At 42.5% G+C, this 23,684-nt stretch overlaps 1 protein-coding gene across 1 annotated transcript in view; it reads left to right on the top strand.

Annotated features, from left to right (window-relative positions):
- arap2 (ArfGAP with RhoGAP domain, ankyrin repeat and PH domain 2) overlaps positions 1-23,684 on the top strand; it is a 174,253-nt gene that overhangs the window by 11,704 nt on the left and 138,865 nt on the right. Inside the window, 5 exon segments of the mRNA XM_030753721.1 lie at positions 1,000-1,076; positions 1,398-1,453; positions 2,640-3,005; positions 3,792-3,861; positions 15,191-15,311. Of these exon segments, the coding sequence (XP_030609581.1) occupies positions 1,000-1,076; positions 1,398-1,453; positions 2,640-3,005; positions 3,792-3,861; positions 15,191-15,311 (690 nt within the window).

The following is a 23,684-nucleotide window of genomic DNA, read 5'->3' as shown; positions in this document are numbered from 1 at the left end:
AGCAACGCGGTCGACTGAGAGAAACAAAGGCAGAAGCTGGCAACAGATCCAGCGAGGGAAGAATGGAGGGAATCAGACAGGAATTGAATACAGTGGCATCCGGCGGTCCTCAGAGAGACCCGTGAGTGGCCTGAAGGTCGGCTGATGGATTATGATTGATGGTCACTATCTGCCCACCAAGTCTCTCTGTGGAGAGGGCAACTGTGTTAGAGTGGATTCTATCATCAAGTAAACTGACCTCTTCATAAAGCTCACTGTGGCCTCTGTGTACTTTGGTAATAGGCTGCGTTGTTTGGAAGTGTGTGTCTGTAAAGATTTAAAAAGCAGTACATTCAGTGCGAGTGCGAGCGTCTACTTATTTGGCCGTCGATCCTTTTACGTCTGTGTTTGTCTCAAGGCATCTTTACGTGTCGGAGTTTGCTTCGATCTTCGTGTGCCGCTGTCTGCGCACATATCTGTTCCTCCGCCCGTGTCTATGTGTGTGTCTAGCCCTGTGGCGGCGTCTTCTGGCCCTCACAATCCTCCGGAGAGGGTGGTGTCATTTTTCACAGTGACAGGCAGCAGCCCACGCAGGGTGGCCCGGGGTCTCCAGACTAATAGCGTCTGGCCAGAGTCTCTACGCTCTTCTTCTTCATCTTCGCTTCCACCGATCACCGACCACGGTCCCTGTAGGAGCCCAGACAGAGAAATGGTCTTGGCAGTGAGGATCGCACTTTCATTTTGTGTGTTGGAATGAGGGCCGAGGCAGAAACACGGGCACGCTGAAGCAAAATTTAATTGGTGTATTGCTTGCATGGATCAAGCATTGACACGTTTACTCAGATCGGCGAGTTAGATTAATCAAAGGACACTATAACATCTGAGTGATTAAATATTTAACTGGAACAATCCGGTTAAGCTTTTAACTTTCAAGCACCACATTTAGGCTTTCACACTGTGTTTTGCAAGTTTCAGTGCCGTGACAAACCACCATTGTGTTGTCTCTGTGTCCTTTTTTAGCTGCACTTCAAAGGACCCTGACGCCTATTGCTCCCTACGGAGAAATATTCCTGTACAACAGCCCTGAAAGTGCTCCGGTAAGACAGCGTACACTCCCACTACTGGACAGTGAGTAGCAGTTCGCCAAAGAGGAACAGACATTTCTCAGATCTTCGACACTATCTTCAGTGTTTCGGCCGCAGTCCGCACACACTCAACTTCCCTCTCAGTGTTAATGCTGTCACTACAGACACACAGATTGTAAAATGTGCTCGTTTCAGCTTGCCCCCTGAGGTTAATAGAAATGTCACCTCGCTGCTAAAGTTAACATAGTTTAGTGCACCGGGACAATAACGGTGTCTGACTGAAAGATGGACACTTTCTTTTCATCTGATGCTAATCTCTGCTGTGTTCTGTAGGACCAAGGTGCTAAAGAAGGGCCGCACAAGGGTTTTAAGGACAAGATAAAACCGAGGTATAGTATCCTCTTGTAATACTGCTTTACCCCACTGTGGATATATACACAGAAATCCAGATGTTTGAATGAGGCCTGGGGTGCATTGGATTGTCACAGTTTGTTGTGTGATAGCACGTAAAGTGCTGATAACTCTGAGTGTGTATGTATTTATATATTATACTTCCTCAGATTTGTGAGAGTAGACCTTCTTAAAGGGGCAGTGCACCCAAAAATCTAATATCTTCTTTTCTCTCTGACTTCTCAATACTATTAATTCATCTAGAATGCCTTTGTTTTGCACGTATTGCCTGCAGAGATGTCTTTCTTCTCCCGAATGCAATGAAACCATTTTTTTTTTTTTTTTAACAGCAGCAACGTTTACAGAAAGCGGTTTCATGCAGGAACTGTTTTCTTTATAACCAAGCTATATCCACCAACCAAGTGAAGCATGCAGCCAGCTACCTTTGCAGCTCAGCTCAGGAGAACACCATTACTCCGTAGCACCGCTGTTAGAAGCACGTGGCTCTTGTCACGCGTAGATGCACGCTTCCCTCTGCCCAGTGATATGGCTGGAATGCGTAGTTCAATAGAAAGGAAATAGTTCCCACATGAAACTTCTCACTACATCTCTTTAGTGACACCAAAACTCAGGAACTCTTACTGAAACAGTCTAGATAGATAAATATGAATACTACAGGCTAGAGGAAGGGGGGAAAAACATGCATATTTGATTTTGGGCTGAACTATTTAACTTTTTGTTTTTGATAACATCTGAATGTGAAGGTCAGGGCCAGGAGATAATTAGCCTAGTTTACTTTTGCAGAGCATAAATGCTGCATGGCTTCATGTGTTTTATATAGAGGACTCAACCACCTTCTGTTCCAAATTTGTTTGCAAAGGGCAACCAAACAGAAGAAAGTGGAGGCTGGATTTAAAGGGAGCTCATCTGAGACAGTAGATCAATTGAGGGCAGCATCAAGGCCCGGAATAAGATCATTAAAAATGTTTTAAACTGTAAATCATGCAAAGTTTCTCTAATAGAGTCCAGGTTTCTCATGTGGCCCCTTGGGAAAATGTGGAACTGGAAATAAGCATAATAGGTTCCCTTTTAACAAGTTTCCCTTAACGTGTGGTGCAAACATTTAGCAATTAATGATTAACTGCTGATGCCACCTAACTCTTGATGTCATCTGTGTTCATGCAGAAAAAAGACACCATTGCAGAAAGAGTCCAAAGAAAAAATGTGTCCACCAGCTCCAACTATCCCAGACCCTCACAGAGATGAGTACTCCACGGTGGAGGAGTGTGCTAGCATTTTGCCGCGGGCATGTGTGGACCAAAGTTTTTCTGTGACCCCTGACCCCGCCGCTGCTGTCGGTCCAGCTGCCTCTGGCTCTAATAATCAATCCTTGATCATGGTGGATTGTGACCTCTACTCAGACCCTGCAGACGCTATGGGGGCTGTTGAAAAAAGTGGATTGCCTGATATTTCTCCATATGCATGCTTCTATGGAGCCCCCAAACGGCAGGTGCTCAAAGTGGGTTGGCTGGACAAGCTGTCACCTCAAGGGTAGGTCACACTGCTTCATACTAGTAATCCTAGTTAGTTCTACGTGCATGAAGCTCAGTTTTGCTGCAGCTGCACGCTGCCTGGAGGATATTTATGTCCTTCTAAGATCAGTGCATGTTATCACTCAGGTTTAGTGTATAGTCTTTTCACCTCTGAAACCCAACATGCATTTCAAATGGCCAGGAAACTGTTCTTTTATAAATTCTCCACTCTCCTCTGCTCTTCTATTTTGGATGATTGCTTAAAACTGATAAATGGTATTGGATACAGAAGCAGATCTATCTATAATGCAGGGCACTATTGAAAGGAAGGGAAAAAGAAGATAGGAGATAACCTTGTAGCATTGAGATGCACGATATGTCTCGTTTCAGTTAGTTCAGCTTTCCTGTCAAAAACTACATTTTCTTTCCCTTGGTCTCTTGGTGCTGCATGTTCCACCATTGCTCGAAGCCAGAGCTATCAGTCATTCGCTTCCTTTTTATATTCTCCTTCCCCACCTGATTAGCATAAGTTTGGCAAACGGCCCTTGGGCTGTTGAATATTCAAACTGGAAGTGGCCATTTGTTTTGATTATGCTAATTGACAGCTGTTGAAACAGCATTAATGAAACAATGACACTCTTGATGAAGTATGAGTACCTGTAAAGAGCAGATTACTGTCTCACTGTCCTGAGATTTTGTCTGATTTCTTTTTTTTTTTTTTTTTCTTTTTTTTTTTTAGTGAATTACTTTGTGAGTGTCTCAAAGACATTTTCACCTTTTTTTTTTGTTTCCTTTTTCTTTTCAGAAATTGTGTTTTTCAAAGGAGGTGGGTGAGATTTGATGGCGAGAGTTTGGCCTACTACAACAGCGACAAGGTAGGTAATGGGCAAAACAGCCTTAAATGTCTTACGTGGGCAAACCCCTCCCCTCCCGTATCCTGCTGATACACCTTCCACGATCACCCTGGCAAAGTCTGTTTCATTCCTCTGTACCGCGAGCAACTGAGCCAAGTTCCTAAGTGTTCCCTTCTTTCTCTCCGCCTTCTCATTGTCATCATTATTAGCTTGGCAGAGTAAAGAATAGGGGCAAGGACAGAGCGACATTACACCACGCATGATGGGCCAGCACTCTCTGTGCCCACCCAGCCATACAGTAAAGTACATTGATGTTGGCACCTGACCAGTTCTCTGGGAAAGAAAGATGGAGAGGGAAAGCCTTCCTCAGCATTTCTCTGTCCCCCTTCCTCCTCCCTTTCTCTCCTTTCATTCTCCCTACATCTGAAATTTCGCTTAGCATTACCTAACTCATCTTCAGAGGAAGAGAGCGCTGCGTCGGGGTGGGGTGAGAGTTGTAAAAAGTACTGCAGAGGGTCCTGACGTAGATGCAAGCAAGCTGCCAGTTTTACCTGGCAAGTCTGGACAGTGGTGTTTTTTTTTTTTTTTTTTTTTTTGCTGCCACTTAAAAACTTCATTAAATGCTTAAAACTGTAATTACAGAAGAGCATTTAAATTATTTAATAGTTTTGGTAAAATACAACAACAAATTGAACATGCTTTCTGCTATTTGAGGTAGCCACTGACTTCCATTAAACAAAATATGGAAAAATGACCAAGCTATAGATGTTAATAGTTGCAGTTTGAGAGCAGTGTTGAAATCAAGTTGGAGTTGATTCTAAGTTAACAAGCCCTAGACTAAGGCACAACCAAGGTCATAAGATGAAAATAGAACCTGTTTATTGTTCTTTGTGTTTTCTCACTTCTATTTATAGTTAGGGTGTGTGACTGTGATATATCATCAGTCACTTGGTACATTGGAACTTAAAGTCTAAAGCAGGGGTGGGCAATTCATTTTCACAAGGGGCCACATGAGAAACTGAGACTGTTGGTGAGGGTTGCACCAATAAGCTGACCTCAGTTCTGCTCAGTATTAATTTTTTATCTCTATAAGCTTATTGGAAAGTAAGTGCCCAGCCCTGGTCTAAAGGAAGAAGAGAAAACAACAAATGTATCTTAACTGAGAGGCAGTATCATTTTCCAGGTGTGTTGCAAAGCAGCTCACAGATGGACAGCAACTGCAAGCAGGCCAGAGCAGCTAAATATTCTGTATTGGGACTTTCAAACCTAATACAGAGAAAAGTATCGGCGGATGTGGGCCGGCATTGAGAAGTGCTGATCTGCAATGCTCGAAGCTAAGCTTGACTTCATTTTAAGGTTGCCACAATACTAGAATTTTAAACTCAATACAGATGCAGCGTAAGTTTATCTTAGTGCAAGAATATCTCTGTTATTATGTTGCTGATCAAATAAAGTTGTTAAGGTAGGCTGCCACTGTTTCTGTGTACTTGCTGGTAGATTTTCCTCAGTTTCAGTTTGGGACTTCAAGAGACACGTAACACTTGAAGGACACAAATAATCGTTTAGTCTTGTTAAGTTAACACTATTAACCAGTCTGTTAACGTTACAGGTGGACAGCAATGAAAATGTTTGCTGCCTGGCTCCCACAATAACATAATGGTTTTATTATTAGCTATAGCTGCTACCTTATATAACTTACAGAGCACTAATGATGCTGCTAATTGCTAATACTTAAATGGCTAACATTAACGTGTGCACCGGCCAAATTAACATTTATGATTGCTGATTCCGCTAAATGTGAGTTTTACTGACCTCTCTAAAGTCATCATAAAAGGTTGTTTAGTGTTGTGAATGTCAACTGCCTTTCATGTGTTTTGCTGCTGTGTGCATGTCTGTCTGCAGCAGTGAAGTTGTGTGTCAACTAGAAGAGGCAAAGATGGTACTGTTGGTACTGAGATTCTCGCAAATGAGTATCTAATCAAATAGCACTGATTAGTATCTGGGTATCGATTTCCTGAACCTTCTGCTCGACTTAAAGCAAGGAAGTAGTTCTGCAAAAAGATGAAACAGTCATCTATCAAAGTATAAATATAGGTGCAAAAGCTGGATGCTTTACCACAATGAACATACGTTATTGAGATTAAACATTTCATGCACTTTGAAATCCTGTTTCAGTACATTGGATGTGCTTATACATGCACATCAGTTTGGGGAACTGGGAATGAACTGATGGTGGACCTGGGCACGAAAAGCAAAAATTAAATAATGTAAGGAAGTGGGGGAAAAAAAAATCATAGTTTCGTACCTTTAAATGGTTTGTTGATTACATAGTTAGAATATGAGGAATTTAGGAAAGTCAAACATTTTATGTATGTGTCTCAAGTCTGACATAATGTGCTTTACCGTTATGTTCTCAGTAATGACCACTGGATATGTTTTGCAGTAGGAACAATCACATTTAATGTGTGTGTGCGTGTTTGAGCAGTGACCCTATATCTCCCTCCTAGGGCCAACTTGTTTTCGCTGCAACAGCATTGCACAACATCACAATCAATGATGTGGGACCTGTCTGATGCCTGCTCGTTAATCACTTACTAATTATAGCCCTCCATGCTCTCTCGCTCCCTCTGCCTCTCTCTCTCTTTTCCCCCTCGTTTTCCCTTTCCAATGCATATGTTGCTTTATTTACCAGAACACGCTCCATCAACAGCAGGGCGGGAATCGGCAGGGAGGCCAGCGAGTCAGCACTTTCTACTTGGTGTCACTGTCGGCACAGGCATGGCAGTCTCTGGAAAGATGAAAGTTTGCTTTTATGTGTGTTTTTGTGTGCGCGAGCGAGCACACTGTTGTTTAGACTTTTAAAAGTCTAAAAAGACTTCTAAAGTCCTGCCAATGTGACTCTCCCCTGTGAGACAGTAGAGGACTTCATCGTGTTTTGGGTGAATGGAGAGGTTGAGTACAATGTCTCTGTCATCCTTGCTTTGTGCGGCCAGCTGAGGCCCTGCACCACCCCGCATGCCACCCACTACCACCTCCAGAGGGTAAGTGCGGGGGTAGAAGAACATTAAAAGGAAGTCTCTCAGCACTGGTTTATGTCAAAAACTGAACTATGAGTTGGTGGCTTTCTTTCTCTTGCTGAGCAGAGATGTGTTTTCTTGTGACTACAAAAAATTGCTGTACTCCTCAAGCTACATAACCTTTTTGTTGTCTTCCTGACGTGGGGTTTCAGAATCTGCACAACTCATCTCAGAGGAGTTGTACTCATTACAAGATTATGCCAGTTGGAGAGATCTGAGACTGGAGTAAATACAAGAACAAACACAAGCAGCTTTGAGAACTAGTTTCAAAGGAAAGTGGTTTGAGCATGCTAGGTGCCAGTTAGCACTAATTTGCATGTTTATGTGCTAATTAACCTACAAACATTAAAAAATTAAAGCAAGAAATAAAGTTAAGCTATACCTGGCTTACACTGAATTTCCTTTAAGATCCTATTGCTCAATCTGTGTCTAATTAAATAAAACTGAATGTATAGTATATGTTCAGTAGCCTAGTGATGTTACCAGTGTTAACATGCTGTGGTTTATCAAATAATAGACAGATTATGTGAGACTACGTAAGTTAAACAAGCAGAAATGGTACATTCTTTCCATTATGAATGAAAACTGTAATTCATGAGCAGTAAAAAGGAATTGAAATACTACCAGTATTTCATGGTGGCTAATGTTACAGAGCCAAAGTGTTAACTGACCTGTATCTCAACTAGCGTCTCACTAGGATCTCATTAGGCCTAGAGACCAGTTGACAACCATCTGCCAACCAGCAGTTGCTAGGAACAAAAAAAAGTGTATTCTAATATCAAGTGGTGAATGGTTCCTGGAAGTTGAAAGATACAGTGGTGTGAAAAAGTGTTTGCCCCCTGCCTCATTTCCTGTTTTTTTGCATGTTTGTCACACTTAAGTGTTTCGGAACATCAAACCAATTTAAACAATAGTCAAGGACAACACAAGTAAACACAAAATGCAAGTTGTAAATGAAGGTGTTTATTAGTAAAGGTGAAAAAAAATCCAAACCATCATGGCCCTGTGTGAAAAAGTGATTGCCCCCTAAACCTAATAACTGGTTGGGCCACCCTTAGCAGCAACAACTGCAACCAAGCGTCTGCGATAACTTGCAATGAGGCTTTTACAGCGTTCTGGAGGAATTTCGGCCCACTCATCTTTGCAGAATTGTCCTAATTCAGTTACATTAGAGGGTTTTCGAGCATGAACAGCCTTTTTAAGGTCATACCACAACATCTCAATAGGATTCAGGTCAGGACTTTGGCTAGGCCACTCCAAAGTCTTCATTTTGTTTTTCTTCAGCCATTCAGTGGTGGACTTGCTGGTGTGTTTAGGATCATTGTCCTGCTGCAGAACCCAAGTACGTTTAAGCTTGAGTACACGAACAGATGGTCTGACATTCTCCCTCAGGATCTCTTGGTAGACAGCAGAATTCATAGTTCCATTTATCACAGCAAGTCTTCCAGGTCCTGACGCAGCAAAACAGCCCCAGACCATCACACTACCACCACCATATTTTACTGTTGGTATTGTAGAGGCTAAGCCAATGCTTTAAGCCACTGAGGCGCTACACACGGGCTAACCTAATTGACGCGCTGATCACGGTGCCTGATGAATCAAAGGCTGAGTCATACTTGCCAGTTGAACACTTCGTCCATTTATTTTTATCCACAATCATCAGTGTCCATTATACTTGCACATATTTCTAGAAACACTTGAAATATCAACACCCATAATTCTCCAAGGTCCTTGCATCTTCAGCGGTCAAAAACTGTTTTTCCCTTCCGGGTGGAACACCTGACCAAACCAAAAAAAACCCTTACCATATATAGTCAGGCCCACCAATTACCCTGTGATGCGTGATACCCAGTAAATACATATTCTGCTCCTACAGGTATAATGTTCTTTTTCTGAAATGCAGTGTTCCTTTTACGCCAGATGTAATGGGACAAACACCTTCCAAAGAGTTCCACTTTTGTCTCATCGGTCCACAGAATGTTGTCCCAAAATTCTTGGGGATCATCAAGATGCGTTTTGGAAAAATTGAGACGAGCTTTAATGTTCTTTTTGCTCAGCAGTGGTTTTCTTCTTGGAACTCTGCCATGCAGGCCATTTTTGCTCAGTCTTTTTCTGATGGTGGAGGCATGAATGCTGACCTTAACTGAGGCAAGTGAGGCCTGCAGTTCTTTGGACGTTGTTGTGGGGTCTTTTGTGACCTCTTGGATGAGTCGTCGCTGCGCCCTTGGGGTAATTTTGGGCGGCCGGCCACTCCTGGGAAGGTTCACCACTGTTCCATGTCTTCGCCATTTGTGGATAATGGCTCTCACTGTGGTTCACTGGATTCCCAAAGCTTTGGAAATGGCTTTATAACCCTTTCCAGACTGATAGATCTCAATTACTTTCTTTCTCAATTGCTCCTGAATTTCTTTGGATCTCGGCATGATGTGAAGCTTTCAAGGATCTTCTGGTGGACCTCACTGTGTCAGGCAGCTCCTATTTAAGTGATGTCTTGATTGGGAACAGGTGTGGCAATAATCAGGCCTAGGTGTGGCTAGGGAAATTGAACTCAGGTGTGAAAAACCACAGTTATAGTATGTTTTAACAAGGGGGGCAATCACTTTTTCACACAGGGCCATGATGGTTTGGATTTTTTTTCACCTTTACTAATAAACACCTTCATTTACAACTTGCATTTTGTGTTTACTTGTGTTGTCCTTGACTATTGTTTAAATTGGTTTGATGTTCCGAAACACTTAAGTGTGACAAACATGCAAAAAAACAGAAAATGAGGCAGGGGGCAAACACTTTTTCACACCACTGTATATTCGGTCGCAAAGTAGAAACCGACCTTGCGATTGCTTTGGTCATGAGCAGGTTGCTGCGGTTGCCCATAGGTTGCATGGAAGACCCCGACTTCTTTGCAATCACACACTGAAAAAGGGAGACTGTTCACCTTCAAAGCAAAAGTTGCACCTTTTGAAATGTGTTGGCTGCAGCAGTAAGGCACATCTTTATTTTGAAGGCGAACATTCTTCATTTCCAGTTTGCGTTACACTTTTTCAAATTTTACTACTGCTTGGCTAGTAGTTAGCTAGTAGTTGGCTAGTAGTTAGCATGTGTTTGCAGACAAGTCGGCAGCTTTCGTGCAAACTACGGGCAACCATAGCAACATGCTAGCAACCAAAGCATAGCTTTGAGAGCATACTCTCTTTAGGTTTTGGGTGTGGCACCCTCTTTGGGCCCAGTTTCACCTAGCCACCTCCAGCAACCACTTGCTAACTGGCTGGGGACTACAGTTATCCCTAGTGACCGGTGGTTGCCTGGTGGTTGCTGATCATTCTCTAGGTCTGTGTTTCTGAGTCCTTAATCAATGATAATGTCTTTAAGGAATTGAATTTACACCTTGAACCTTAAGAAATTAAAAATAATAATCTTAGATTGCATTTAAGGCAACTGTGGTCACTGAGTAGAAGTTGCTTTTAAGTTTTTGATCTGATGAGGCCAAGTGATTGGTTGTATGAAGATTTATTATAAGTAATTGAATTCATGCCAATGTTTTGCCAAAAACCTTTTGAATTTTAAAAATGCTTAAAAGTCCACATATCTAATAAGATCTTTAACAAGCGATATTAATGACAGATAAATCTTATTCCATCTTTATTTTAAATGAAATCTTTCACAGGTTTATTCTGTTTGGCTTTTTGAGTCACATCTTAAAAATGGGAAAAAAAAAAAAAACATGTCTGCAGCCTGCACTGAACTTTGGTTTAGACTCTTAAGATGAAGTCAAGACTGATATCAGTATGTTTTTCTTTCTCTTTATCATGTTCTGTCTCTAGTACCCATGTACAAAAACAAAAATGCCTACACACTAAAACATTCCCATACTTGTTCTCTTTCCCAAACTTTTCAACACCCATAAAGCTCTTTTTTGTACTTTGAAAACCCCCTGGGATCTGTCAGCACCAGACGGAACTAATCGCACTTAATCGCAGTCGCAACTTGAAGGTCTCTGGCCACGGTGATGTCATCATAGGGGTAGCGGAGGTGGCGTGGGAGAGTAGTGAGATCCGCAGTCTCACTTCTCCCTCGATGCGGCATTGTATCCAATCAGTTTGATCAATCACGCCTTTCGCCTGATTTCGTCAACAGTGGGATTGACTTGGGAGAAAGCTTTGGGCCTGAGATGTAGTCTCCCGGGATCCTTATATGGTGTCGTGTGTGTGTGTGTGTGTGTGTGTGTGTGTGTATTTGTGTGCGTGCATGTGTGTGCATGAAGACAGTCCAAAGCCTGGCTTCAGGCTAGTGAGAGGAGGAAGTGAGGAGGATGGCTGGGAGGGATGAAGGGATGAGAAGTTGGGGTGGGGGATGAAGCTGGATAGAAGGCCAAAGGGGAGATGAGGTTTTTAGGACAGGGGATCAGTCTTTCAGTGTGTCTGTCTGTCTGTCTGCGTATTAGTCTGTCGGATGCAGAAAAGCTCTCTTGCAAGCCTGAAAGCTTCTCTCCTTACCATCTCCAGTATCGTCCTAAGATGCCTCCTCTGATGCTGAGTGTTTCTTTTTCTCACTATATATGCTGTATATGCTTGCTTTTATTTTGACTCCCAGAACCCTGACCGAGTGACCCAATGTGATCCAGTTCAGTAATTATAAAGAAACCTGCAACTTACCCTCTCACTTCAGGGGCTCTTATTAATGTTTTTATCTTAACAGTGGTTGAAATAGCTGTTTATAGTGAACGAAGTTATTTGTAGTGATAAACCCACGGAGATGTGTTACCTAAATTTTGAAATTTCCTCAGATCTTTTGAGTTTTTTCTCATCATCTGTCAGCTTTTGATTTTGTGATCCACAAAATAACAGTTCTGATTCATGTTCTCTTCTCTCGCCAGCTTTCTTTTTTTTTTTTTAGGCTCAGCAGGCAGCGAGCTCTTAAAAAAATAAACCCAGTCTACACATCCTGCCCGGCACCACATGTCGGACAAAGTTAGTGATTAGCTGATGCCACTCGCTAACATAGGGAAGCATTTGGCAAATAAACAGCCTGATATTTTGCTCAGCGGTGGGTGTAGGGGGACGGAGAGAGACTTAAATTCATCAGATGATCAAATGGACAAAAACACAGCCTGGAATAAATGCTGTTAAATGAATTCTGTCTGCCAGCATTAGAAGATAGTGATATTAGTGTTTGCTGTCTCTACTCAGTCTGCTTTGCTGTCCCCTAGAGAGGAAAAAAAAAAAAAAAACCTGGCATAACCTCTAAACTAACACTCGGAATAGAGCTAGACTTCATTAAAAAAAAAAAAAGACTCCATTAAGACTTTACAGTCTAAATATTTCATTCTTGCCTGATCCTCAGACACCACATTTGAAAGTCAGACACTGCATGGTCTCACACGGTTATAGCTAGGCATGAATTATTTTGGCTTTACATGATAAAGACACCGACTTCAAAATGCTGCTGGCGGCTCGCTGTTACCTGGAAGGTGCAATTTTTTGCTCCAACCAGTTGGTGTCCTCATGCCTCCATTGAAAATCTGATGCTTTTGAGATGCCAGAACCTTAACTCCATGCTGGTGGTAAAACCTCCTCCATCCTTTTCCTTTCTTTCTTTCTTTTTTTTTTTTAAAACCCTCCTCCCTGTTTTTTTTCTCTCCACACGGCGCCTCTATTATTGTAGGCTTTAGCTCCATTGCTCTGCCTTAATTGTTTCCTGAAGTTTACCAGGTTGTTTTTGAAAAGAACAGAGTTATCCATGCAGGATAGGCAGTTCCATGCACACACACACACACACACACACAAAAAAAGAAGAAGTGACACCGCCCTGCTAAATGACATGGGGTGACAAACGCTAGGAGGGCCAAATGAGAGGCCCTCCTAGCGTTTGTATGGTTAAGAATGAGCAGCTGTGGGAGTGAAGTTGGGAGTGGGGATAGGTCAGAGGGAAGGGAAGTGAGTGTGGAGGAGATCTTTTGGCAGACAGAGGTGAGTCAGGTGTGTTTGTTGTTGGAGAGAGAGAGAGATAGTTAGGCCTCATTGGTTCCTTGGCAGCCAGTCCTCTCGAGATTAGTCTAAAAAACATTACGTGCATGTGGGCAGCTGCTGCGCACGGCGTCGTGTCTGCACCAGCACCATCTCAACGCCTTTCATCACGTCTCCGCTGACTCTGCTGCGAGAGTATTTACAGATGCACAACTCGCAATTAAACAAGTCTCTCCTGCGTGACCCCAAAACTAGAATTAAAACAATTAATTAACCCATACTGGGGTATAATTATCCACGCGCAGCCACCGAGCTAATTCATCCACATGCGCTTAGTTTCTCCTTTCCTCACCTTCCTCTAACTCCTGGCTAAATTTAGAGAGAGAAAGAGGGGAGATATTGGTGCGAAACTCCCGGGGAGAGGAACGCACAAGGCTGCCTGTCGGTAATTAGGTTGAGCCACTTCTTGCCATTGTTAACATCCTGCTTTAATATGAGAAGGACCCCTTCTTGACCCTCTTAGCCGTCTTCATTTCTACATGATGTCTCTCTTTTCCCACGCGCCTCCTCTTTGTCCTTCCTCTTCTCCCTTTCTGTTTCTTTCTGATCATGGATTTATCCCATCCCCTCTGTTTTTTCCCCCCCTTATCTTTTTTGTATCTCACAAAGCTCTTTCCATTTTTTTCTCTTTCTTCTCTCCTTGGCCTTTCAACCAAACCTAATTTCTCTCTTCTTTTCATTTCACGCTCCCACCATCCATCCATCCGTCCCTCCATCCCTCACGCTCAGCCCTGCTCTCCTTAACTGACTGTGCTGGCTGGTATATTTTTGGCTGCGTGGTCTCTAGAAATAGGCTTTTGTGGATGGCAAGGTCACTGGTTTAATTAATAATGGCAAGAGGGAGTCAAAAGTTCACATCCCTTCTCCACCCCCACCCCATTCATCCATCCTTCCTTCGCTTACTCCGCACTCTCTGCATAAGACTGTGGGATAGAAGAGCAGTGCGTGGCAATCGCAAGCTGTTACATTTTATGCACAGGAATCAAAATTCAGGTCAAGACAACAGGGAAAAAAACAATCATGTCTGTTTTTTTTTGTTGTTGTTGTTTCTCATACTTTGCAATGATAATGACATTATCAGCATGAATAATGCAGCGTCTGCTGTCATCCATTTTTTTCTTCCCCTCTTTTAATAACCAGGTGATGTTCACGCCACTACAGAAGCATAATGCACTGGCCCCTCAGTTCACTCTGTTGCAAGAATGTTATAGTCTAAGATGTTCTTGGACATCTCTCTGTTATACTTCCCCATCAGGTTTGAATACTGATAGTGATACCATTCTGTCCTTGATTCCTTAGTAGGCAAAATATTAAGGGTTTTTCCCTTTCCTTTTTTTTTGTCGTTCTGTCCCTTTCCCCATTCACAATGACCCAGTACTGTAATTGCCATTGTCGAGGGAGACTGCAAAGAGGGTCATGAAGCCTCCAGTGCAACATCCCCCTTATTTGGATGCCTCTACTAGAGCTGCTCACATGAGGGGGGGTGGGGTGGGTTGGCGCATGGGGGTAATGAAACAATACACACAACCAAATCCCGCTTTATCCAAGCACTTCCTGTATTGAATCCCCAATATACTGTGCATGTCTCCTTTTTAAAATTTTTGAGCTTGTTTTCAGTTTGTAGATTTGTTTCATTAACACCCAGATGACAGCTCTGCTGGTGTGTGCGCATGTGTGTGTGTGTGTTTGTGTGCGCGCGTGTGCATCTGCACTTCTTTAATGTAGCACAGATCATTTTTTTGGGGCGCTGTTTCCTGCATTTGAAATTTGAAATTCATTTTGAGGTCAAAGGTCAGGTTGATGCAAATTCGACTTGGCTTGCTTAAGCATATGCAGCTCATTTCCAAAACGGAGCAGCACGAGTTTCCCGTTTGTATTCCTGCAGAAGCGTTTTGATTCACGTGGTTCTTGTCCAAGAGCTCTGTGCCATTTATCAAAGTTATTACTTGAAAATGGAGCAGGGTAGCTATTTCTGCAAATAAATCTGAGGCCCTATTGATGGGATATGGCTGCGGTTTGATGAGGATGTCTGTTACTGCTATCCCAGATTGAATACGGTCCTAGCCAACAGTATTGCCACTCAGAATTACACATCTACTGATACAAACAGTGCGCTGGAAAACAATAATTGTGGGCCTACAGATGCAGATAACAGGAATAAGCAACACTTGAATAACATTAACATGTGTGAAGCAGCTTTTGCCTGCTTGTGTTTATTGAGTGTGTATGTTTGTGTGTCCCTCTGTTTAGGAGATGTACTCCAAAGGCATGATCCTGGCCAGTGCCATCAGACAGGTGCGAGGACTGGGTGACAACAAGTTTGAGGTGGTTACCTCCCTTCGGACCTTCATATTCCGAGCTGAGAGAGAAGGTACAACAAGTGCTTCTTTTTCCTCTTTGTTCTATATTTTGCATTCAGCTATCAGCCACGCGTGCTGTTCTTTCTGTTTGTCACTCTGACCGGCTGATTCCCCATCTAGCCTTGATTTTCCCTCCCTCGCTCGCCCCTGTTTCTCCGCCTCTCTCTCTCTTTCCTCCCTCCCTTTCTGTTTGTCTCTTTCGTCTCCCTCCCATTCCTGCCTCACCCTCTCAATGCCTCTGTGACAATCTTCTCTCACCTTTTTCTTTCCTCCCTCTCTTTCTGTCTGCAGGTTTGTTTGTTTTTTTTTGTTGCCTGCTACTCATTTTCAGTTTTATTAGACTCACTTGTATGACTGAATCCTTTTGTGAAGCACCCCCTGTGTAAAGAAACAGTTGTATATTTTGGGAAATGCATTTATTTTCTTTCAAGACAGATATGAAAGGATCAAGATCCATTTAATGTCTGTGAATTAGGCACAGTGATGTGGTGTTTAGCCTCGCCTTGCATGAAGATTAATGCTGAGTTCCATTTATCTTGGATGTCGGAGCCGGGAGTGACGTCATTCCCGAGTTGAGCGCGTTCCAGCGGTAAAGTCGGAAAAGCAAGGAAAAACAGGATTTGTTTTGCTCCAGAGCAGCGTAGAGCCATTCATGTGTCACCAGCAATACAGTGCTGTGCTTGTTTTTTTTTTGTGCTTAAAAATGTCACTGCAGCATGTTCATGGATAGATGTGTGGTTTATGTGTGCAGTTTATTTAGCAAGTCACAAGTACACAACAGTGGCAGTACATATTACAAGTTTTACAGTTTTACGTGCACTGCCGCCGTCTTGGATTGTAAAGTCAGGGTTGGTAGGGATGCTCCGACTTTCTAAGTTGGAAATCTGACTTGAGGTGGCGTTGCAAATTCCAACTGGGAACTCAGAAAATCAGACTTCCAATTTCAAATGAAACGCACCATAAAGACGGGGCCAAAACTGCTAGCTTGGCTCTTACATGCTGAGGTTATAGCTAAAAGCACAGGCGTTTTCAGGAAAAATAAATGTTATTGGCTCTCTTTTTCTCACATCCGCAACCATTCAGGTACAACTAACAGCTGGTTAGCATAGCTTACTGGTTAGCATATATCAGTCTGCTGCTGGTTGTTGTGTTTGTGGTGTTCCAAACACATGTTGCCAACAGGGAAGGTGCAGAGCGCCCTGTGGTGGACCAACCGTGCAAGATCAACACTCCTAACATGGTTAAAAGGTGCTTCTCCTTTTCAAAAATGGTCTCAAGCTGTGACTGTACAGACAAAAAAATGGACATTGGTAGTTTTATCTCACATTAGCATTGTTGTAATCAAAATAAAAGAATTTCTATCTGCACTAATTTAAGCCCAGAATAGGGTAGTGTGTGTCTGCCATTTGATACAGGAGTCAGTGACAACAGATATGGGGTGGGTTCCAAGGTGGCTTGCAGATACAAAGCTGCTTTAATAATGGAACCTTTATGAGATTTCCCATTCGAATGTTTATAAATGTGTTATAGTTTCCATATCTGTGAGTTTGGGTCCAAGTGATGTCAATTTCATCATTAGATTGTGAGCATGAAGCTCTTAGTGGATGTGGCTGCCAGCCTTTTGTAATTGTGTGTGAGTCTGTGGAGACTTTACATTACAGTATACAACTACATATGTATCCTGAGGGTGGATCTCAGAGAACTATATTGGGACTTGGCTTGCCTGACCCAACGTTATGCTCGAAAAAGTGTTGTTTTTTTTTTGCTTTTTTTTTCCAGTGATTGAATAAATGAATATTAAGCTCTGCTGTATGTGTATATTAAAGAGGTCAGTATTAAGGCAGTACAGGAATTTAGCTTAAATAATGCCTTTCCTCCTCCTTCCCTTCATCTCTCTGTCACACAGAACACTATGAGAGTTGTCTCTGCTTATCGTCTTTGAGGTGGAAGCTTTGTCTGTGTCGGCCTTAATGAGAGGGGAAGGAGACACTTTCTGCTCCTTACCTCCTGCCTGCTTGATGGCAGTGTATTATGCAGCTCAGGTCAGACAGCTCATTCACTAAATGAGGGTCTGTTTCTGGGGTCAGATACAGGCTGCCCTTTGATTCATGGGAATAAGTTAGATTGGAGAAATTGAGGTCTGTGTGGTTATGGCATTGAGTGGTACAGTGTAAATATGTGAGCGCAGGTAGATCTGAAGGATCTTAATCGACCAGGTCACTGAGACCTCAGTGCAGGTTTCTGACATGCTGACATCTGCTGAGCCAAGAATAGAAACTCAATATTTGACTTGCTAATAGGTATTACTGACCATCACTGCACTGCTCTTGAAGAGCTCCACCAGTCATTTAATGCCAACATAACACTTGAGTGTGGTAAAGCTGGAGCAGACTTTATGGATCAGGCATTACACAAAATGTAACTCTTACTCTGGTATTCTGTTGGTGTAATGGTGATCAAGGCATGCTCATGAGCAGAAAAACAAGTTCTACTGTAATTATTCACTAATGGCAACCCGCATTGAAACGTTTAATGGATAATTATTCATGTAACGAAGCATTTTGCTATCTAAGCAGCATATAGAAACATGAAAGCTCAGCAGTCATAAAATGTCAAACATGTAAAATATCAGCTGAAGATGGGAAGAAAAAAAAAAGGGACTTGACAGCATAGCAATGAACATCCTTCGTTATTTGCTCTTTAATAAAAATGCATACAAATCATTGTGAGTTGTATGCGCAGATAATCACTGAAGAAGGTCATTGCTTGAGGGGAAAAAATGACAAGTTGAGAGGACTTTTGAAAAGCTAAAACCTTTTAATCGTTACCAAAGTGTTTGTACTTGACAACATTCTAGTGGAGAAGGGCAGCATCATTTGTGAAGTCTCAGTACTCAAAGCTACTAATCAATGCTGGTATGGAATTAATTAGCACCCTTTTTTTTTTTTTTGTATTTACCATTTCCTTCTTCTCAACTGCATTTTAGCATCTTTCAGCAAATTTTTTTGTCTTGGAGTATTGTTTTGTTTTGGTTTTGGTCTCACTGCTTTCATGAATTGCATTTTAATATAGTCGAGCATTAAGCATAAAAAATAACTGATCTGTTTTGAATATTAGCCAAATGCAGATCTGATGTGACAAAAAAAATAAGTGAACATCATCTCCTGCCATGGGTAAAAGGCATTAAGGATACAGAAAACAAGGCTGATCACTGGCCAATACTGATGTTCAGTTAATATACTGGTGCATTTTCATCAATAAAGCAAAGATAAAATGAATATTTTTTCCCCAGTGCCCACAAACACTGAGAGTGCCCACTCAGAGTGATAGAGTTGCTTCATCAATTGGAAAAATCTAAAGCCTCACTGATTTTTAAGAGAGATACCAATATTTGGTAACTTAAAAAATTGCTATTCCGATATATTGGCCGATTCGCTGGTTGTTGTTTGTGGCCAAATAGCTGTTGCCAACTGGGAATTTGCAGAGTGCCCTCTGGTGGACAAATTCTGCAAGATCAACACTCATAATGTTGTTGAAGGATGTTTCTTTTGTCTCTTTAGTTTTTAAATTTACATATATCGGCCATTATAAATGCTGAAACTGATAGATTGGCAAATAGCAAATATCGTCCAATAATATTGGCCTGCTGACAAATCGATTGGTCTTTAGAAGAATCCTAAATTAACTCTGTTTCCCAGTCAGCTTACCTTGGGGAAATTTGCCACCGAGCATGCCTGAAGTCTTGTATTCATGATATCTCCAGCATGTACTTCTTATATTTGGCTGGCTGACTAGCTGGGCAGCTACCCTTCATATTTTCTTGGCAACAGTTCATTTAAAGCTTAGTCATGGAATTGAGGGCGGTCAGTTACACCCACCCCATTTTGGTAAAGGAGAATTTTGATCAAATTGTGAAGATGCACAATAGTTTTAGAAATAAAAATGAAATGTATGCAAACTCAAACATGAACCATTTTACACTGGACATATAGAAGAGCGAGTCCTTCCATGTGAAGAGTGTTGGCTGCTTTGTGGCCTTGACTGACCAAGCATTTGCACTGAATCTTTTAATTTTTTTTTTTGTATCACCTCTAGCTCATAAAAAAACACCACTTGCCCTTCAAACTTTTTTGAGCTGAGCACCGAGGATGAACGACGCTTCCCCCCTCCCCCTTGTTGATTCAGCGCTTCATACCAATGACTGCCAGCTTTTTTTTTTTTTCCTTTTGTCTGTTTATGAGTCGCGGGTCCTCGGCGGCATCATTTATCAGACTGTCTGATCGTCATACGTCACGCTCAGTCGTCTTGACAAGAGCTGGGAAGGGGAGAGGGCTGTCTGATTTGGAGGTGGCCTCTGACCGCTTGGGAACAGTGGGGAAGGCTCTCGCAAAGGTGGCGGCTGCCATCAAGAGAGGAGTCTTTGAGGAGAAATGGAGAGGGAGAGAGGAAAGAGAGAGAGAGAGAGGAGGATAAAACTTGGCCTCATCACCTCATGCATCTTTAAACAGGCCCACTCGCCTTGTGGCGGAGAGTCATCAATCTTTGGGGAAACACATGAGAAAGAAGGAGACATGAGGAGACAGAGGGAAAGAGAAGGAGTAGGTTAGTGAAGTGGAGTTAAGGAGCTGCTGGGCCGATGCAGTAGGGGTGAGAGCGGGGAGAAAATGATGGAGTGATGGTCAGAGGACTGTGCGAGAGTGGTTAAAGGCATCCAAGAGGCATAGGAGAAGAGGGAAGAAGAGCAACAAGGGAAGAAAGGGATTAGGCGAGGATGTGACAGGATTGGATAGAGCGAGAGGCAGACACGCAATCTCGATATTTAAAAAAAAAAAAGGAACAGAGAAGTAAAGGCAGAGACGGCAGGGAGCGATGAAAAGGGCAGAGTGAAGATGGAGAGAGGGAAAAGGAGGAGTGAGAAGTGAGTGAATAATTGAAGGCCACCGGAGAGAGTGTGCACACAGCTGTCGGCTGATTCCCCACTTGGTCCGCAGGTGGCCCCTTCCCTTAGGTACTGTCAGCTTGAGAGAGGAAAGATGGAAGGAGGAAGGAAGGCAGGTAGGGGGAGAAGAAAGGAGGGAGGGAAGGAGTGATGCACAGAGCAGTAGCAGCAATGGGGAAGAAGAAAGTGAGAGTTTGGCAGGAAGAGGCATGGCGAGGAATGATGGAAAACAGACAGGACAGAGAGGGGGAGTGTTGGAGATGTGCAGAGGGGTTGCAGACAAACACGCTACAAGACAGGAGATGAGATTTATTGTGTTTTTAAAAAAAGTTTGATTTGTATTCTGATGCTTTGGCAATTGCCTTTCCACAAGCCTGCTTGTAACACATGTTGGTTTTGCTCAAGATGACAGGAAAGACGTTTAGAGAGATGTAGAGAATGAGTAAGGAAGAGTAGAGGAATGGGAGCAAAATGATGGCAGAATAATAAACTCGGAAGACCTGCAGTGAGACTGAAGTTGTGCATGCTGTAGTGCATACTTCACTTCACATCATTTCATTCTTCACTCCGCAGCGGTTGGGTTGTGGAGTGCTCCTTTTCCTCTTAAGCAAAATATGGTCTATGTTAGTCCAGCATTTACTCTCTTTTTGCTTTTATCCCCCCACCAGATATAAAGCGACTGGATTTTGTCGTCATACCATCCGTATGTCTGCCCGTCCCTCCATCTGTCCGGGCATCTGTCCGTGAGGTTTTTTTACCTTTCAGGTCTATAGACTCCAAAACCACAAGGAGTTGAGCCACAAAATTTGGCATCTATTTTCTTTACTCTTCAAAGATGTGCAACACAATATTCATATTCCTGGATATTTAGTACCTTTTGTACACTTTGGCTGTACTGTATTTATCTGAAGTGCAGCGTAAACACCATGGAGGATTTCAGGCTGCGAATGCTATGATAATATATATGCTAGTGATATGCAGCCTCTTTCTCAGGCCTAATTGGCTTAGCTTAATCATGTGATTGGCTGTACCTTCTAGACCATTATAAAATATCCCTCTACACCGTTATACCATCAGCAGCCTGAGCTGTTGATACAAGGGAGCATGGATCCATGCTTTCACATTGTACCCCATCTACGAGCTTCCATCCGAATGTCACGGAAGGATTAAAGACTCATCAGACCAGGCAACGCTTTTCCAATCTTGTGTTGACTAATTTTGGTGGCTCCATGCAAATTGTAGCCTCAATTTCCTGTTGGTTGTAACAAGTCGGGGGAGGGGGCCACATTTAAGTTAACTTTTGCCTTCCTATCAGCTCCAAGCAGTCAGGCTATTGTCCTTTGACCTATCAACAAGGCATTTTCACCCAGAGAACTGCCGCTCACTGGATAATTTCTCTTTTTCAGACCATTCTCTGTAAATGCTAAACAACCATGCTACATTCAGAATCACTTAAATCACATTTCTTCCCAAATCTGATGCTTGTTTTGAACCTCAGCAGGTCGCCTTGACCATGTCTACATGTCTAAATGCACTGAGCTGCTGCCGTGTAATTGGCTGATTAGATATTTGCGTTAATGAGCAGGTGAATGGTGGTACCTATTAAAGTGGCTATTGAGTATTTTTAGTGGATGTCACATAATTCAAAATGTATAAGATCCACAGTTTGGATAAGGTAACCATGATTGTGATGAAAATAGCTTTTTACTCGAGTTGAATCTAAGTACTCAGATACTGTGGTAAGCTACATTCATTGCTAACAGAAAGTAATATGTGTCAAATGTGTAGATTAAACACTAAATAATAATAGAAATCTTTTATTCAGTGTTGGTGTGATTTGGTGCTGAGGTGATCGAAATGACAGAAACAGAGAAAATGGCCTTCGACTTTGTGTATTTTTTTTTACATTTTTTTTGTTTTTTTCCTGCTGATGGAGACTGCGTGGGCGTCTTCTAAGATCTCTGTTGAGCGCTGAGTGGACCCAGCTCTCATCTCATCCACTTTCACTGAGGATTATCTGCCTCTCCCCTCATCTCTCTCCATGAGAAGTGGAATATTCTTTCAACTAGATGGCCATGCATATATATCCCTTAATAAGCGCTAGATGTGGCCTATATTTTTTAGTGGCTGAAAACCATTTGCGTTGTCTTTATGCGCATGCAGAGGTGAGGGCATGTTTGTGCATTTAGTAAAAATAATTTTGGCGCACAAGCAGGAGGTTCTTGTGCAAGGCAAATATTAACATATACCTTTACATTCAGCCACACAAATCAGATACACACATCCTGTCGTGCAGGCGTATGGGCACGCCACTGTTACTTTCCGGTTTCTCTCACCTCCGCTCCATCCCTCCTGTGCTCAGATTGACAGCTTGGCCGAGGAGGCCGGCGGAGAGGAGAGTGGAGGGAACGAGGAAGGAGGCCCACTGAATAAATCAACAGCCAAATAAGTGAGAGCAGGACAGGTAATGGAAGTCAGAAAGCAGGGTGGGAACGGAACAGTAAAGCCAAGTGATGTAAAGAGCAGTCAATAATTGAATAGGCCTTTCATTATTGATATCAGCTCTTTGTGAATTCATAAGAATCTGGTGGTTGGGGGTGTGGGGGGTAAACTGGGTTTGGTACCGGGCAGCTGACACTGTATTTTGGTGCTCAGGGGGTAGACTGTCGAAGACAAGGACGCCCGGAGAGCTTGGAGATGATAGTGGGTATAGTTGCATATAAATTCAAGGAGAGACGCATCCACAAAGGTTGCAGGAGGGTCAGAAGGCAACAGTCAAGAAGATGATTAAGGTCAATTTATGACAGTGACAGGTTGACGGTGACCAAAGAAATGATTGACGGGTCCCTTCCTCTGCCGCTGTAGAGGGGAGGGAGTGTGTGGAGCAAGCACCGGCAGGTCACTCTGAGGGTGACAGTGCTCAAGTTCACATCTGAGTCGGTTGAAGCAGAGAGAAGAAAAATGGAGGTGATTTCCTTCTTGAAACAAAAGACCTCAAAGAATCTGGTCACACGTTTATTTATTTATTTTCATAAAAATGAAGTGATTTTGTGAACATTATAAGCTTGTGTATTCACATGCGGAAAGCCTACTCAAATACAATATTCGCAAACTGCATCGTGTGCATTCCCGGGGTCTCCAAAAAAAAACACATTAAATGCATCTGCACCCACATAAAGCATCTGTAAAGACTGTGTTTTTGAATATTTTGTTGTATTAGGTCATCTATATTTTGACATCCTGTTTTTTATGCTTTTAACTTTGTTCTTTAGTCTGTTTATGCTACAGATAATTGGAAGACAATTGATATATTTTTGGGCCTTTGTGGCTAATTTTCTTGTATAAAAGCTGAGGTCTTGGGGCGAGGGTGGGCGAGCTGTCTGTATTTGCATACTTTTAGTGTTGCTTGTTAGTGTTTGAAATGTTGTATTTGTGCCTTTAGGAC

The sequence above is a fragment of the Archocentrus centrarchus genome, chromosome 18 (genome assembly GCF_007364275.1).
Source record: "Archocentrus centrarchus isolate MPI-CPG fArcCen1 chromosome 18, fArcCen1, whole genome shotgun sequence".
In the NCBI taxonomy this organism is placed as follows: Eukaryota; Metazoa; Chordata; class Actinopteri; order Cichliformes; family Cichlidae; genus Archocentrus; species Archocentrus centrarchus.
This window is presented reverse-complemented; position numbering and strand designations above follow the sequence as displayed.